This window comes from Antedon bifida, chromosome 9 (genome assembly GCF_963402885.1).
Source record: "Antedon bifida chromosome 9, ecAntBifi1.1, whole genome shotgun sequence".
Classification (NCBI taxonomy): Eukaryota; Metazoa; Echinodermata; class Crinoidea; order Comatulida; family Antedonidae; genus Antedon; species Antedon bifida.
Genome location: NC_136234.1, coordinates 1,048,961 through 1,067,152, shown reverse-complemented (window position 1 = coordinate 1,067,152; position 18,192 = coordinate 1,048,961). Strand labels below are relative to the sequence as shown.

The 18,192-nt window shown below is 33.7% G+C and overlaps 1 protein-coding gene across 1 annotated transcript; it reads right to left on the bottom strand.

Moving 5' to 3' along the window:
• Positions 1-9,264: 9,264 nt before the first annotated feature.
• Positions 9,265-17,635, bottom strand: LOC144851707 (elongation factor 1-gamma-A-like). The gene is made up of 10 exons (XM_078709298.1): positions 17,592-17,635; positions 17,334-17,474; positions 16,208-16,271; positions 15,667-15,809; positions 14,965-15,108; positions 14,397-14,526; positions 11,880-12,024; positions 10,795-10,958; positions 10,090-10,214; positions 9,265-9,626 (listed from the first exon to the last, which is right to left on the bottom strand). Exons 1-10 carry the CDS (start codon positions 17,604-17,606, stop codon positions 9,456-9,458), a joined length of 1,242 nt encoding a protein of 413 aa, XP_078565424.1. The 5' UTR covers positions 17,607-17,635; the 3' UTR covers positions 9,265-9,455.
• Between the last annotated feature and the right edge of the window lie 557 nt (positions 17,636-18,192).

Below are 18,192 nucleotides of genomic sequence, written 5' to 3'. Positions count from 1 at the left end.
GATGTTGGTAAATCATCAAAGTAGCCTGTAGGGTCACGTAAAGTCGGTTCTTCTGAGCCCATGAGAAGGTTGTCAATGTCTGTAATAGTTGGTTCTTCCAAATTTGAGATGGAAGTTTTTTGTTGGAAAGAAATTAGGTCATTTCTTTTTTCTGTGCTTCTGATGACAGTAAAACGTGGTGATGCGGTGTTTTTATCTTCTATCATATCTACAATAACGTATATTTAATTAATTATGAAAGCTAATGAGTTGTAGATATGGAGGTATGTTACTGTAGCATTTGTGCCGATCAGATGTTATGACGTCATTATATGGTCATTTGAATTTTAATAATTGGATGTTCATTTCTTCGTCAGAGTTCATCACAACTAACAGGGCGTCTCGGTATCCCGTTATCAATTTTCTCCCAAACATTTCAATGTTATTTCTGAATTTTCTTTCATTAATATAACATTGAAGCTGGTGAGCTGTAGATGTGAATTCATGTAAAACTTTGGTCGATTGGATTTTGTCATCGTCCTTCGACAAGAGGCGAGTCTACGCAATGTGTGATTAGTAGAAGCAGCCTGCCGAAAAGATTATTGTTTTGAACCAAATACCAACTTACTGTTAGTTGAGACAAGAGTCTTTTGTGAGGTTGGCATATCATCAAAGTTATCGGTGGTAGAATCACTTGTAGTTACTATTAGACCCGCATTCCGGAGGTTAAGTAGAGACCTAGATAATACCGAACCAGGATCTGCAAATTAACAACATTTTTTGTTTGGTGTTTTTTTCCCGATATATATTTTTAGAAATCAAGTCAATTAAGAAATTGTAAAACGTTTGTTTTTGTTCAAAACATTTATGTCAGTTCTAGTAGTATATGATATTCATATAGTTTATTATTATTATTATGCCTATCAACTTACAGCAATTCTCCTCATCTGAATGGTCATTACAGTCGATGACGTCATCACATTGATATGAATCAATGATACATTGTCCATTTAAACATCGAAATTCAGATTCTTGGCATGTATTAATGTCTTTAAAGATAAGTTGTATAGATTCAGTGTTAAATTCAGATTCTTGGCATGTATGAATGTCTTTAAAGATAAGTTGTATAGATTCAGTGTTTGCCAGTGTTATGATTACTTAGTTGGTAGTTATAATTGATAACGAAAGTCTCTTCAGTGAAACATCACTCACATACTAGGCTACTTTATTGCATATGGACATTTTGTATCTTAATTTACACAATTCTGAGAGACAGGACGTCAGACCAAAGCAATGTTCCGACAATGGCGCCAATAATGAGAATTTTATACAACATTATGCATTACGTCATCGTCGTGCACTCTATTTCTACGCGACGACCGTACACCCGAATGCGCATGTTTTTTTATACAATATCCAAGGTCTGTGGACGAAAATGCCAAACCAAACCCCCAAACGCATGAGCGCAATAAATTGACGTGAAAAGTAAATTAACTGACGTCATAAGTAAATTAACTGACGTCATAAGTAAATTAACTGACATCATAAGTAAATTCACTGACGTCATAAGTAAATTCACTGACGTCATAAGTAAATTAACTGTAGGTCGAGGACATAACACATCGAATCTTCCTCAATGTGGCGCAAACATAAACAATGAACTTACAGCAATTTTCCTCATCTGAAGAATCTGCACATTCAGGATAAGTATCACACACACTGTATTCTTCAATACATTTCTCCTCATTTGGACATTGAAATTGGAATGCGTTACACTTATCTACAACATTAAAGAACGTCAGAAACTGTTATTTTAAGTGTTAAACTTGTTTAAGGCTAGTGCGCATGCGTATTAATATTTTCTTTTTTTTTTGGTGACATGACGTAACGTTTGCTATTTTATTCTTTTTCTACAATGCACTCTATCCTGTCTTAAGTGGACACAATCAAATAATGTACATATTTGCACAATATTACAATATCGAACTATCACAAATCTATATATCAATTTACGTTTAGTTTTCCGATCGTGGTATACACTGTCTAATGGATGTCCATCTTAAAAAATTAAAAAATACCCACATACAATAATAAGAGTGAGGATGCTTTGCATTTACCTATCTCCTTCTACGATGATTGTTTTTAATAGCTAAAAACCGGTTGAACTGCTCGAGTACAGCATCATAATGTTGAAGGCAGGCCGTTTTTTTTAAATTAATTATTTAGTCCTTGGGGGATAAACTTAAAACCTTTAGATATAGTAGTGCAATACTTCGACAATACTGTAAATATGTATTAAACATTTTTTGGTCGCCATTTGAATCGCAAATTTCTTTACTTCTTAATAAAGAATATATTTTAAAATTGTTTCTCTTTGTACCCATCCTCTTCCCCATCCCTCAACCCTAATGCTATATACAAAACACAAATTGGGTTTGTTTCCAAATCAACAATTTTGACAAGTTTCTCTTTCGGATGTAATTTCAATTTTAGTTGACTAAACATGTCTATTTATTCATTTCTGTAAACAAAAATGTATTATAGTCCTGCGGTACGTACATTTGAAATCATCAGTTTGTTTACGCTGACATTTCTGTGTATTCGAGATCCATCTGGTGGCACGACCTAGTATGGTACGCGAGCGTACCATCTAGAAAGACATAATTTTACGCAACATGCAAACAAATCTCAATAGACCGTCCCGTGTTACCGATGCTGATAGCCTAACCACACTCTTCCTATGGCTCTCTCAGAACAGACCAAATGTTTAAAATACTACTGTATTTCCTAATTCATAGTGAACTTACAACAATTCTCCTCATCTGATGAATCCTTACAATGGAGAATGCCATCGCACACGTAGAATTCTGAAATACATTGCGTTCCTAAGTAACTTTCGCATCGAAATTGATATGCATTACATTCCTGGTCATCTACAAAATCAACAAAAGAACGTTGAGTTTGAAGCATAGAGATATTAATAAAACTTAAAACGTAAGTGAAATATTTTATTTAAATATTAAATATTTCACTTAACTCAATAAATATCTAAGTATTTTCCTTAAATTGTATTTACTTAGATAGGAGATTTTATTAATTTTTACGGTAAGTGTTTCACTTAGCCTAAAGTGCGAATGGTGGCTATACGGCTACTGGGGCGTACCGTATTTTAAATCAAGGCTATATAATTACCAAGTAAATGAGACGTTTCTCTCTAAAAATCCTCAGTTAGGACTGTAAAGTTTGAACGATTGTCATTAAGTATTTAAAATCATAGAGATACAGTTAGGGCTATATTAAAAAAGCAAGCCCATAACATGACACACCCATTGATTGATTCATTACTTATAATCTTCCATCACATCAGTGAATTTTGTATTAGCTCCCCAACTAAACAATATATAATTAAAATGCGTTTAAAGACAAAATAACTACACCTACTGCACATGAGTTCATCGGATCCATCATCACAATCTTCATATCCATCGCATACGAAGGCCGTGGGCGTACATTCACCACTTAAACATTGGGTTTGTTGATCATTACATACATATTGCGCTGTGACAGCAAATTATATACAATATTATAATTATTATTATTTGTGACCGTCTATAACCGAACGCGCCTGCGATATGATACACGCGCATGATACATGTATATAACTTCGTTATTCTTTCAAAACCTTGTAGGCCTATTTACACAGAACATGATAAAAAGTTATTTATCGTGCTTATAAACTCTCATTTGCGGCTAGGGAGTGGAGTTGAAATGGTAGTGAGTTACAACTAAACCCTGACACTAGTTATATAATAATGTAACCGAGGATGCTTACAACAATTAATCTCGTCGCTGCCATCACCGCAATCCTCCACAATATCACATATATAACTTGTGGCTATGCAGTTTCCAAAACGACACTTTTACATTTTACGGGGTTACATTCATTACCTAATTACCCAAAAGCAATGTTAAAGATGTATGTTTTAATATGTCATTTTAATGTCACATAATAGTTATTCACTTTGATCAAAAATTGGATCGGTAAACAAATTATTTACCGGGAAAACTGTAATTTAAAGTGAGTCAATTGAATGTAATCGTTTATTGTCTTTTTATCAGTAAAACACTTTTTTTTTTCGACGAAGGTGATTAACATTATAAAAACTGCAAAATTACCTATTCAAAATAACCTTCATTTCTCATGTTTTTGGGGAATATGTTGTGTTTATTTCAACAGCAATACAAAATATGGAACAAATCGCAACATTTCAATCCAAAGTTATGACGTCACAGTCCGACACAATAACTTTTTCAATCATCGACCTTTTTTTTCCTTAATCAAATACATATACAAATACAATAGAAATATTATAAAGGAATGGGATATAAAATAAGCACAAGTGCTTTAAACATGTAACCCTAACAAATTACAACAAACATTAGTACAAAAAAAACCAAAATGTGAATACTTAATTTAATAACACTTAATAACCAATAAAGATAACGTTAAATAAAGTGCAAAAAACACCTCTTCCCGCCCCACATCACCACATTATTCCTTTCTTAAACCTGATAATTTGTAGTTCAGTCGTTTGCTTAATAAAAGCTTTAGAACCAACTATAAACAAAACAAAGGACTTCCCGTTTTAAGTCCTTATCCGAAAAAACTTGTTATACCACCATAACACCCCTCCCTTTCATCCCTTTGGAATTATTTAAAATAGTATACAAACACTTACCAAATGCATGATATACACCTATGATATAGAAGAAAGAGTATTTCCACATTCCAATACCGAATTATGACGTCACACGCGTAAAAAAGCTGATAGAAACTGATGAAAAATGATTGTCCACTTATACACTTGGTTTTGTCTACATAGTTTGTATTGATAAAACAAAATAACATTCATTAGATTAACAAAAACAACCCCACTTCATTTGTGACTTTAAAATCTGAACACTATACGCACAACTGATGATTTATAACGCAGTCTCTCAAATAGAAGCAAAATATTAGAACCGACCAACCAGTATGAACAACAAGTCAATTTTCATTTTTAATAATCAGGTATAAATGATGTGCCTTAATGGTTATCAAACGAATAATCGGACAAGGGGAGTTGGTAACAACATTATGATAGCTTTATTGTTTTTGAAAATGAAATATTATATTGCCAAAAATAGAAACTCATTAAAAACACAATTTACACTCAAAATAGAGTACACAACAGCAATTGCAATTTAATAATATTCATGGGAAATATTTAATATTGATTTATTCTATTTTACTGTATTTTAATTTCCCACATTGAAGGACGAACACAGTTTTACTTTTTACATCATTACATCACAAAGAAAGCAAGCAGCGTTCTAAAAATCAACCGGGAAACATGGTCTTATATTCTTTTGCCATTGCTCATTTCAGTTCATACATTCAACATAAGATTCCTAAATAAATAGAAATAATCATAATCAATCATAAGCATTATTCCTTTAAAAAAAATACTCTTTGCGGACGTTGAAGAAACCAGGAATTGTATTTCTTTATTATACAATACAATATATAAGACAAAATAAAAGAAGAAGAAAATATCATCAATATCATTTATATTAAACAATGTTAGTGACATGACCCTTGATGCATTCCTTATAGATATTTCGATAGTGTCTTGTTTTCGTTTGGTTTACTCAATAATAGTTATTTTAAATGTTTCAAATAAATAAGTCTTTATCTGTATCCAAAAGACTAAATAATAGCATGGCTGCTTAATTGTATATTATTTGTTCATTGAAAGATCTGGGTAATTTTTAAATACACATTTATTTATACTAAAGCGTGGTTCCCACTAGCGACGCAACGCAAGGACGTAACGCAACGCAAGTGAATTGACCAATCACAAGCGATGGCTTATTCGCTTGTGATTGCTAACTGTCTATAACTTCGTTTGTCATTGGTTAAAACGCTTGCGTTGCGTTTACGTCCTTGCGTTACGTTCTAGTGGGAACCAAGCTTTAGTTACATTTTGTTGATATCAAGTTCGCCAAGTCTTAATAATATGCTTATGACGTAAAATAGAATATTAATTAGATCTACAAGTTAAATCCTAAATTTAAATTACTCGTCCTCCACTTCTTTCATTTCGATGGCCGTTGAACGTGTGTTAATAGTATTAGAACTGGTGTTATCAAAGACAGGTCCTATTCTGTTGTTCAAGCTCTTCTTCACTGCACATCTTACCTGCAGTATAAGTGAAATACAACACATTTGCTTATAGTAAAGTACGCATGTGATAATGTTTTTTAAAAAACACAGAAATAAAAAAGTTAGTAGTTAGTCATTGATTATGACGTAGACTTGCCAAAAGGCTGTAGTTATTGTATTTTAATGATATAGTCATATATATAAGTTTCGATTTTTTTCTAAAAACTATGATCCGGGTTCATTTGTTGTACGTATGAAACGACATATGTGAAAAAAATGTATCTGTTTAGTAATACTAATTATCACGGTTTGTACGCGCACGTTAATTACCTCATTGCTAAAGAAGCACTGTGTCAGCCAAATAAAGAATCCCTGCGTGCTATTCAAAATAACGAATGTGTATTGCATTGTCTCAGAATCATCAAAGAGCATAATTATACCAAACATCCACGGAATTCCAACGACTGGAGTAACGGTCAGCAAACCTCCTACCATGGTTCTGGTAATTAAAAATAGGTGCACATTAAGAAAATGACTGATATTTCCACAAGATGGCGTTTCCTGGTTCTGTTGACCCCAGTCCAAAGCCAATGCTGGAACCCACCCTAACATAACATGCAATGCACAAAGCTGTTCTTATAATAAATAATTATTCTACTTAAGCTGCGCCAAGAAAATTACCTAGACTACATAATATAAAGGCCACGTATGTAAGCATATCGTAGCGTAATTGAATTTTGTAGTTCAAATATTTATTAACTGCTGTGTCTTTTAAAAATTACCTCAGTCGTTTAAGAGTGTCAATTTCATCTCTACTTTGGTTGGGTAGTTTAGTCTTCTTGTAAATTAAAACCCCGACAACAGTCATCTGGACAAGAACGGTCTACAAAATAGAATACAGCACCTTGATAACGTACGTATGGTGCAGTGAATGTAATTTTCAAAGTCTTCATCTTATATCACCATGATACTGAGTAATACATTATACAAATAATAAATGTTTATGAGTGGAATAGTACAAATAATGTCATGAGGTGAATGATGATCATGACATTATTTGTACCATTCCACGCGAATATAAACATTCATTATTTGTCATCTTAAGATTTAGTTTGAAACTAAATGGGGGGTTTTGTAGTACAGTACATCAGTACGCGATTCCTAAAACACTTTCTGAAAGTGTGGAGATTCCATTTATTTGTGGTCATAACATTATTATTTTTGTCAAAATCAAGACACTGTGTTACAATACTCACAACAGTTAATTTCATCGCTGCCATCACCGCAATCGTTGTCTGTATCACATATATAACTTTTGGGTATGCAGTTTCCCATCCGACATTGATTAGAGACTTTTATTAAAGATTAGACTGGTCATCATTGACTCCATTGAAAAAAACATAAATAATGATTTTCAGTTTCCCTGATACTGCCGTAATGATTTAATAATGGATGTTATTGAAGGAAAAGCCACCATGGTTACGATGTATTTCAATGATGCCCATTTATTACAGTAATTCTAAATGTATTCCTTTTGATTTGTTATATCTCTTCATTTCCCTTTTTTATTTTTCGATAGTGTTTGGATTTCGTTTACCCAACATTTGTTTTAATGTCTTTAAATGAATAAGATGTCCTTATAAGCAAAACACTGAATAATAAAAAATGATAGATTTTCTGTAATTGTTGCTATTTATTCAGTAAAGTATCTGGGTAATATTCTTTAAATACATATCATATATATCATATCATTTATTTCACCAAACATATAACAATACAAGCAAACAGAACAAATGTAGATCAATGAGGCGGGATTACCTAAATGTTATAACAAAAATAACATTCGAAAGGCTCTCCACAACGAGATGCAAAAACACAATCAGAATCAGGCATTAAGCAGGAAGATGATAGCGGATTTGATGCAACATTATGGCGGCAGGATGTTTGCAGACGTGTTTTATTTGTGCATTAAGCGCCGCATAAGAGCGACGTTATTACGGACACGATTTCAAACGATATGGTTACCCCTAGAATAAAGCCTGTTGTTGGCGATATACTTTCGACAACAGCACCGCAAATACCAATTAGCTTACCTTATGCTGATTATCGTAATAAGCCTTATTATGAGAAAAACATTGTGATGTTTGTAAGCATAGATATTGCCCTCTTCTCATCTTGTGAATTTTTTTAAATAACCAAAGCAAATAAAGGCACTAATGCACTAAAACAAAAATAACGTAGGTAAAAAGTATTATTTTACTAAATTGACAGATATTACTTTTATATTAATATTATTATTCTCAGTGACATTTTTATATTTCTCGTCGTGTTTGCAGCTTGGCGATTTATCATAAACGTAAAATAATTATGTCTGTTTTTTTCTTTTTATTTTTACTAATTTGTAATGATTTTTTTTCGTTTTAATCTGCACCTATTCTAAAAGGTACACCGTGTATAGTTTTGGTTTTAATCATTATATTATTACATGGTAAAGCAACATAAACTAGAGGGTACTCCGAGAGTACAAACCTCCGCCTACTGTAAAATTCTCCTACATAAAATGTATATATTTTTTAAAATTTTGTTTTATTAGTTTGAAGTGTAAATAGGATAACTGCACACTACAAAGTTGTGGATGAGAGTTTGGTGTAATAGTACTGTAATACAGTAGGTGTAATGTATCCAGCCTCTCATAGTTGAGATGGCTGGTTCAATTCCCGGTGAGGTTTTTTTTTCATTATTATTCTTTTTTTTTGTGGACCTTGATCTTTGACCCTGACCCTTCAAAATCTAAACACAAGTATATGCTATTAGCTTGGTAAAGTCCAAAAGGTTTTGTAGTTTTAAGTTGTAATTCCCAGTCTTTGCGAGTTTTGTCGCTCCATTTGACATCGTGGTCTATTGCAATAACTCTGAAATTTGCAATCGAGTGACCAGCTGAATTAAAATGTTCGGCTACAGGTTGATCAAGCTTTAATGTTTTGATAGCTGATCTGTGTTGTGTCATTCTCATACGAGAGTGTTTTTTGTTTCCCCGACGTACTGTTTATCACAAATATTACAAGTTAAAACTGCCTCAACATACGTTTATTTTTACAACATGTTTCGGTCATAGTCACCTTTATTCATTCAATGTCATAATTTGTTAATACATCTTTTACCTCCTTTTTTCGTAATACTCTGTTTTTGTATCCTCTTTAAATCATACTTATACTATCAACATTACTGAACCTTATATATAGTTGTTATATATAGTAACATTATTCCATGTCTACTTAAAGACCTTAATATCTGCTATGGGCCGAATATCACCAAAGTTATCCTTAATCTTCGGACCATCAAAACTAAAATATTGTCTAACCATTTCTTTGTCGGCTTGCTGTGTTATATCCAATTTTGTCCATGTGTATGATATAGCGTCAAAATTCCAGTCTGGAACTAACTGCAGTTTAAAAAAAAGTAATGTGTATAGTCATTTACTTTGAACGGTTAGTACTACTTACTAATACTTATTTCTAAATGTAAATGTACTATTACTGGTCCTCAAGTTTAACTGGAAACTGAGGAAATTCGGATTAGGCCCTTCACACAGACCCAAGGCAGTCAGCAGTGCAGCGCCTACCAGATCAGCACACCGGGAGACGATCCCCTACTCTATTATTCGGATGAAACCTGTGGCCTCCAGGCTGTTCACAGACACACACACACACACGTCACAAACATACAGGGGTGAAAATACAACCTCCTTGGCGGAGGCAGGGAGATGTAAAATAAATTTTACATCTCCCGGGCGAAGGTAATTAATTTGCATTGCATTCAAAAGATTGTCACTTTGTTAAAATAACTCAGGTCTTGATTCAACTGTATTGAAATTAGTTTATACCAATATTTTTTTAATATCTTACGGAAAATGCTAAATCTTGACCTCTCATGAGCCAGATACCAGATATTTCGTTATTGAAGTCTTCACCAATTATATACACAACAGCAAAACCATACTTGTGAAACCTGTCAAGTCGGCTAAGCATGCCTGTAAATATATAAACATTATTAGTTATTTAGTTATTTAACACATCCTCCTGTAAATATATAAACATTATTAGTTTTTTAAACCCTTTATAAGCAGAACACAAACATCAAGTATCTCGGACAACTGAAAACCAAGAAAGACATCAAACAACTTAAACAACTAGCCAATGAAAGATCCGATTGAAAAAAAACTAGTAAAAGAGATATAGGCCTACGGAGCAGCGCAAGCGGAAATATCGGCAGACTTTTCAGCGGACAGGGCAGTAATCATCATCATCATGAATGTATCCTTGCTATTTGATTGGTTAAGATTTATAATGTGCCGTTCTGAAATGTGATATTGAACGGCACTAATTAACTTTTTTTATAATAATGTTCAGAATTATTTCCATGTTGCCGGAAAGCTGCAGTAGCGCAGCAAATTGAATAAAAAAAATTTAATTAATGTACTTTCGAACACCCATGATCTAAATTTATAGAACAGTCTCAATACATGAAATATTATTCTCATCATATAACAACATTCAAGGATTCCATCAAGTGGACTCTTTTAATACTTCGGCTTGTTTATAGTTACTTACCTTGAACCAAATTTGAAGTCATAAATATTTTTTTAAGGTCCTCCTTATAATTGTAATTACCATGCCACAGTGACCAGCCCTCCAAATCTACATTGTCTAAAAACCAATCTTCATGTGACCCCGGACCACTGTACTTAACTTTCCATGCATCAAGATTAAATGGGCTAAAAAAAAGAGAACAAATTTGAGATATCAACTGATTTCTTATATTAAAAAGGTCGGTCAACATAGTGTAAAAAAAACATTTTTTGAGAAACGGTCTGAATATATTGTTTTATGTTTTAAATAAATAAAACAATAATAAATGAAATATTATTTAAACTAGGCCCATTGAAGAAAGAAAGTAAGAAAGAAAAGTGAGTTTTCAAAGCAGCTTTAAAATAAAGCAAAGTAGTCTAGCCTGGTATCGATTTTCGACGACGATTAAACTATGTCATGTTAATTCATTGTGCGCATCGGAGATATTGGGACGTGTGTCCTGCATCTCGACACAGGTTTGATGGTTTCTGGTCCAGGCAACAGCCGACGACACATCGATTGACCTGACCTAGGTCAGTGAGCTTGCATTATGTAGTTAAATTGTTTAATTCCACAAAAGATTAAAAGTAAATTAATCAAATTATAATATTATAAACAATTATTTTAAAGTAAATCCTCGACACTAATAATACATCTTAAAGATGTATTTTCCTCCCAAAACATGAAAAATGAAGATTAATTAAACTTGGGTAATAGAGAATTTTGTAGTTTCAATCACCCATCACCTCTTCTCAGACGACATAATGGATGCCCGCCAGAATACTTTTTTGCCTACACAGCGTCGACTTCATTTATGACAAATATTGCCTTGCCTCAACCGGTTCTCATGGCCACTGGAAGCAGACGCCGTCGCTGGATACCGAACTGGAACAGATGTGAACAGAGTATATCTACATCATTGAAAACATGAGACGCAGATTTTTTTCGCCGGGCCGTCGCCGGATTGGAACCATGCCGGAACAGACGTGAGAGGCCTTTTATAACAGCTCAAAATGGACACATTTTGCAATTCATCAACTGAAAAGTCAGATGCCATTTACCCATACCTTTTAGGTAGGTCCTCTAACGGATCTACAAATTTTAGTGCTGGTGGGATGTCCACTTCTTGTTCTTCTAGTTCTTTCTTTTCCTTTGGTGGCTTCTCTCGTTTATTGTCTTTCTTTCCCTCTTCAGATGTGTCAGTAAACTGTCCTGTATTTGCAGAATGGCATAATAATTAGTATACAAATAGTGTTCATGAGAGTACAATGGTATACCAATAACTTCATGAGATGAAAATAAAACAAATGTATCTTTTACCGAATGAAATTATTTGTTCCATCGCACGATTAAAAACATTAACTGGATTTGAACTCGTCACGGTGACGAGTTAGGCTATCGCGCAACGCATTGTATCATGCACATGCTATTTATTAGGCTTAGTCTACAGTAGGCTGCACTGCAACGATTGTACAAACAGCATAGCATCGATCAAAACCGTCCAACAAGCGTCAACAGTTGACGGTATTGTCATTGTAAACGAAATGAAGGGTCAGGGCAAAGATCAAGGTCCACAAAAAACAAAACAAAAAAGAAATAAAAAAATAATAAAAAAAAAAACCTCCTCAGTGGGACTTGAACCAGCGATCTCAACTGTGAGAGGCTGGATACATAACCATTACACCACACTGTCATCCACAACTCTGTAGTGTGCAGTTAACATATTTACACTTAGAACTAATAAAAAAAAATGTTTAAAAAAAATATTCAGGGGGCATTTTATGTAGGGGAATTTTACAGTAGGCGGAGGTTTGTACTCTCGGAGTACCCTCTAGTTATATACTGCGGCCGTTCCAAGCAAAACAACGTAACTACAAAATGTTGCTTTTTGAGAAAAATTGAATTGAAGTTTGAGTGTTTGCTTTTCAACAACAAATTATCGTAATGTTGGGAAATTTTGCATGAGTATATATAAATAATAATTATTTTTAAATTCAAAATCTTAAATAATGTTAACAATTTGATCAAAAGTTATTACCACTTTTAACAGATACGTTGTTTTGCCTTGGAAATGCCGTGCATAGAATATAAGTTATTTCTGAGGCAAAACAACGTAACTGCGATATTCTGTGGCAAAACAACGTAACTGTGGTCATTCCATTGCAAAACAACGTAACTGTGATGATTTTAAAGTAAAAACAATGAATTGAAGCTCTTTTTGTACAAGGCTGCGATCACTAATAATGCAGCCTACGAACTAGGTTGGCTTAATAAAGAGTGAATTTGTAGCTAGGCTTAGTCATTTGGATCTACAATTTAGGATATAGACTTACTTACATTTTTATGTTATAGCCCTACCCTAGCCTGCTACTACAAGGCCTACGTACAAACAATGTAAAAACGACCATCCTACTATAGGCTAGGCCAATGACAGTACTGGAGTACTAGGCTAGATTAGGTAGGTCTGTCAAAAATAATAGCCTAGCCTAGCTTCAAGCTTGCCTGAACTTTTTCGTAAATAATAGTTCATTCTTAGAATACATTTTAATACATTATATTAGTTTTCTAGCCTAATAAGCCTAGTATTGGTTAATATATCTTTTACTTTTAGTTAAGATCGTTGCTATGCATCAGCGGTTTCTGTCTCAAAATTACGTAACTTAGCTGATTGTGAGAATTTGAAGCGAAAATCCTATGCATTTCCGTGGCAGAACAACGTATATGGTAGATATACGTTGTTTTGCCTTGGAAAATACCAGAATTATTTGTTTTTTGCTTAAAGATACGTGGTACTATCTCTAAAAATAATTATTTCTGAAACCTGAAATTTTCACAGGTTGTTCATAAATTTGTAATAACTAGATGGTATGGTTAAACCAAATAATTTGGAATGTTCCATTCATTGCAAATCAATACATTTGTATAAACGTATATTAAATCTATCAAAATAGTATTTTTTAAAGAAAATCGGCATGTCTTCAACATTATGATGCTGTACTCGAGCTGTTCAACCGGTTTTCAGCCATTAAAAACAATTATCGTAGGAGGAGATAGGAAAATGCGAAGCATCTTCGTATTATTGTATGCGGGTATTTTTCAAGATGGACATTCATTAGACAGTGTATACCACGATCGGAAAACACCCTTATTTGGGGCAAATCGTTGAACCTAAATTCGTTTTAATCGTCAATAACTAATTATCTAACTCAATTTAATTAATAACCATGGTTACATCAGGTGGTTAAAATCAGTATCGAAAGTACGGACCAACTTCATATACCATCGAGTAAACATTCTAGAAATAACGCGCGATTTACCGAATTTTTTCCTTACGTAAATTTATATATAGATTCCCCGAATATAAAAATCTCAAAATTGACCGTTAAATGCTAACAATAAGACGTTCATTCATTAAAATGAATCATTACGTCTCAAACCAACAATTATCATCATCTGCTGACCCACTCTAGGCATGCTTATCGTAAATAATCACAAGACAAAACTTGATTACGGATGATGTTGAATATCTGACGAGTCAATTTTGTAATCATATGTATTTTCTTATTTTGTCATTTGTTACTTACCGTCAAATTGAGCCATTTTTTTACAAAGGCTTACTTTGCCGATGACTGCAAGAACCTCAGGTTGGTTGACAACTGTGACAAACCAACGGGTAACATTACCATATGGCTGACGAAATCCGGGATCAAACACCTGTAGTCATGACGTAAAAAATGTAATCAAACAGCTGCATGGGCATACGTAGGCTAGGCCTACAGCTTGTAGGCCTTACTTCTAGGCCTCTATAAAAGAATATTATAATATCAACTTCAGCTATTCGTTATAATATCTCTACCATATTTGGGCATATCAATACTATATTTGGGCAAATCACTCTTTTTTTGTCAAACTAGTGTATACAGAGATTTGGTTATAGTTGTGCATCGTTAATGTTCTATTCTGCGTCAACATTTGTAATTCGGCCTTTGTGATGGCTTAATAATTACTGTTTTATTAGTGCAATGGTACAAATAATTTCATGCACGAGGCGAGGCTTAATAGAAATAGATAGAATATAAAACGTCATTATTAATTTGTATACCATTTTTACAATACATAATTCTCACTTGCGATAAGAATAAATCATCTTACTTTCTTGTAAAGCATCAATAGATTGCAAGCAACAGCAATATCAGCAAGTGTGACACGTTCTCCTACAAGGAATGTCCTTGTTGTCAAGTATTCGTTGAGGTAGGACATCACTTTCATCAGCTTCTTCTTGGCACGCTCTGTGTTCTTTAATACAAAAACATAAAATCTTTGTAGAAACTGCAATAATTAGCATTCTCTTCATACACAAGTGATCAGTGATCTCTAGGTAAATAATTCATTTAAAGCCAAAATGGAGACGCTAGGATTGTCAGCCTTTGTAATGGATTAGTTAGGTATACCTACTACTATATTATATTAATCCTGGGTGGATAGGAATAAAAGAAATACAACAAAAGGAGACATGGTGAATGGTGGGTGGAGACTGAATAAGAGTAGAAAACAAAGAAGGTAGCTGGGTAGAGATGTAAACAATTTTGGAATGGAACTAAACAAGACCAACAGCCATAAGTCGCGTGCTAAAATACCGGACCGACAGACCGACAGACCGACCGACATAGTGAACTATAGAGTCGCGTCCACGCGACTAAAAACAGCTTAAACTATATTATATTATATATTTTCCTGCTAAATATATGGTGTTATATCTACTTTGTGTTATTCAGTCACTTGTTATCTTGAAAATGTTTTGTTGTTTTTTGTCACTAAATGTTATTGTTATAGTAAACGTCTGACGTAACTAACCTGTTTATTGTACTTCATAATGCCAAGGGTTGGGAAAACCCAGTTACAGGCAGACTGCAAGATCTCATTGTCAGCCAAGTTCACAAACATCTGTACCTGCGCTTGGTCTTGTACATTGCTGCCTCTTAACGTCTCATTAGCAACTGCATAAGGAGAAATGTTTTTCCCCATTCAGTTAAATAAAATAAACTAAAAGGTGGATGGACTTATATATAGGAGTTACTTTAACCTTTATTTATACTTGCAGTCAGAACACGGATGCGACACCTAGGCCTACTGCCAAATTATAGGTACTTAATTTGGCGTCTAATGCGGCAAATTTCGGGTTGGTTTAAATGACATAAGAATCGTAAGAAAACTCGCCCTAAAATACTAGGCAAATGGCAATGGTCGTTTAAGACGACAAGGAAAACAAATCACAGCCGAGTAGCCACACCGTCAGCACACCACTACACATAGCCTGTCGATCAAACAAAACAATGTTAAACTTTGTATTATTGATTATTGCGAAAATCTACTCGGCGCAAAAGTACATGCTTACCGTAGAAAGCTATTGCATCAGCTTCAGTGAGTAAAGTGCCATTGTTTCCCTCAAAAGCTGGAAACTAATCAAAGAAAATTAAAATATTTCACTACAGCAATAAAGTAACCATGGGAATTACTGTATTTCAATATAAAACATTTTAACCCACCGACTCTGAAAATTGGTACAACGGTTTGGGTGTGGACTAAAATTTCAAGTTTTTAATACAGGTCAAGTTTGGAGATTACCATTAATAATACCTAGAGCCGTCGCGTTGACCTTCAAGCAAATCCCGAGTTTTGTTTTGTTCATATTATTATAATGCGACATTTATTTATTTATTTTTGGCCTTTAATAGTTTAAGTAATGCTTAGCAAGGCTATCAAATTATTAGCCTTGGACGGTGTAAGTAAGTATAATCCATCAATGAAACTCAAATTTAGGAAGGAAGGAAAATAAAGGTTCATACATGGAGAAATAAGTTAGTTATTTCTCCATGCATGGGCCTATTAGATAATAGGTACGGTGATTAAGGTGATTAATTAGGTCTACATGAACGTCACCGTACCTTTTAATTAATTACTATAGACAGTTTTTGCATGGACCTATAAATTATCTAATTTATATAGGTTCATGTATGAACCTGATCATTTTCCTTCCTTCCTAAATTTGAGTTCCATTGATGGATTATACTTACTTACACGGTTCAAAGCTAATAATTTGATAGCCTTGCTAAATATTACTTATTATTACTATTAAAGGCCATCCACAAAATAAATGTCGCATTATAATAATATGAACAAAACAAAACTCGGGATTTGCTTGAAGGTCAACGCGGCGGCTCTAGGTATTAATGGTAATCTCCAAAATTGACTTGTATTAAAAACTTGAAATTTTAGTCCACACCCAAACCTTTATACAAATTTTCAGAGTCGGTGTAACATTTTTTATATTGAAAGTACAGTAATTGTAACTGGTTTTTTTTAAACGAAATATGATATGTCGAGGATTAAGAACAGAAGTTCATTTTCTTCATTAATAAAATATGCAATTTTTATGTGAATTATTATATTCTGGAAATCTCCTAAAGCTAAAAGTAGGATTTCGCAAAACAGTAGGCCTACAGAAACTAAATAAACGTAACCTTTCCAAGAGGAAATTTCTTTAAAAAGTCAGGAGATGTATCCGTATCTTGCACAACGTTTACGACAGCACCACTGTACTTGGCAGCCGCCTGGATCTTGTATGCCTTGAAGTTGTTCTTAGTGTAAGAAACGTACAGCGTCTGACAAAAATAAATACAAAATAGGCCTAGTATAAGACATAATTATCCTATATATTTTGTTTTCAGCTATATAATTTGTAAAAAATGAAAGTCTATATCAAAGTATACGGTACTTACACCTGAAGCAGACATGGTTCCCGCACCCACTTTTCAACGATCCAGATCGCAAAGTAAACGAGTTACGTGTCGTGTCGTGCTATAAAACCCTTTAATTTAATCCTTAATGGATTACATTTAATTCCTTTTACAGTAGTAGGTCACGTCCAAGGTTTTATTTTAAGTTAAAAACTTATTTGCGTTGTTGGTCATTAAAACGAACCGTTTACAGGCAATGGTAGGCCTAGCTGAAGCGAATAATTTAATAGGAACGGTTCATTAAACAAGGCCAACAGCCATTAAGTCGCGTGCTACAATGCATAGTGATACCGGACCGACAGACAGACCGACCGACATAGTGAACTATAGAGTATATAGAATTGTACATAAATTGCTTAAAATGAATGTTTGTAAAATAGTAATAATATGTTTGGTTTTAATTAAATAACAAGTAAAACTGCAAACAAAATAAATATAATGTTACCACCATCTATCTATATATATAATATACACGTTTGCATAGGTTCATAACTACAGAAAAAAGACCCACCAGCGGTCATCGTGAACCGCTAGAAAAATGAAGATTTTATTTACAAATCGCTAGTGTCAATTAATTATAATA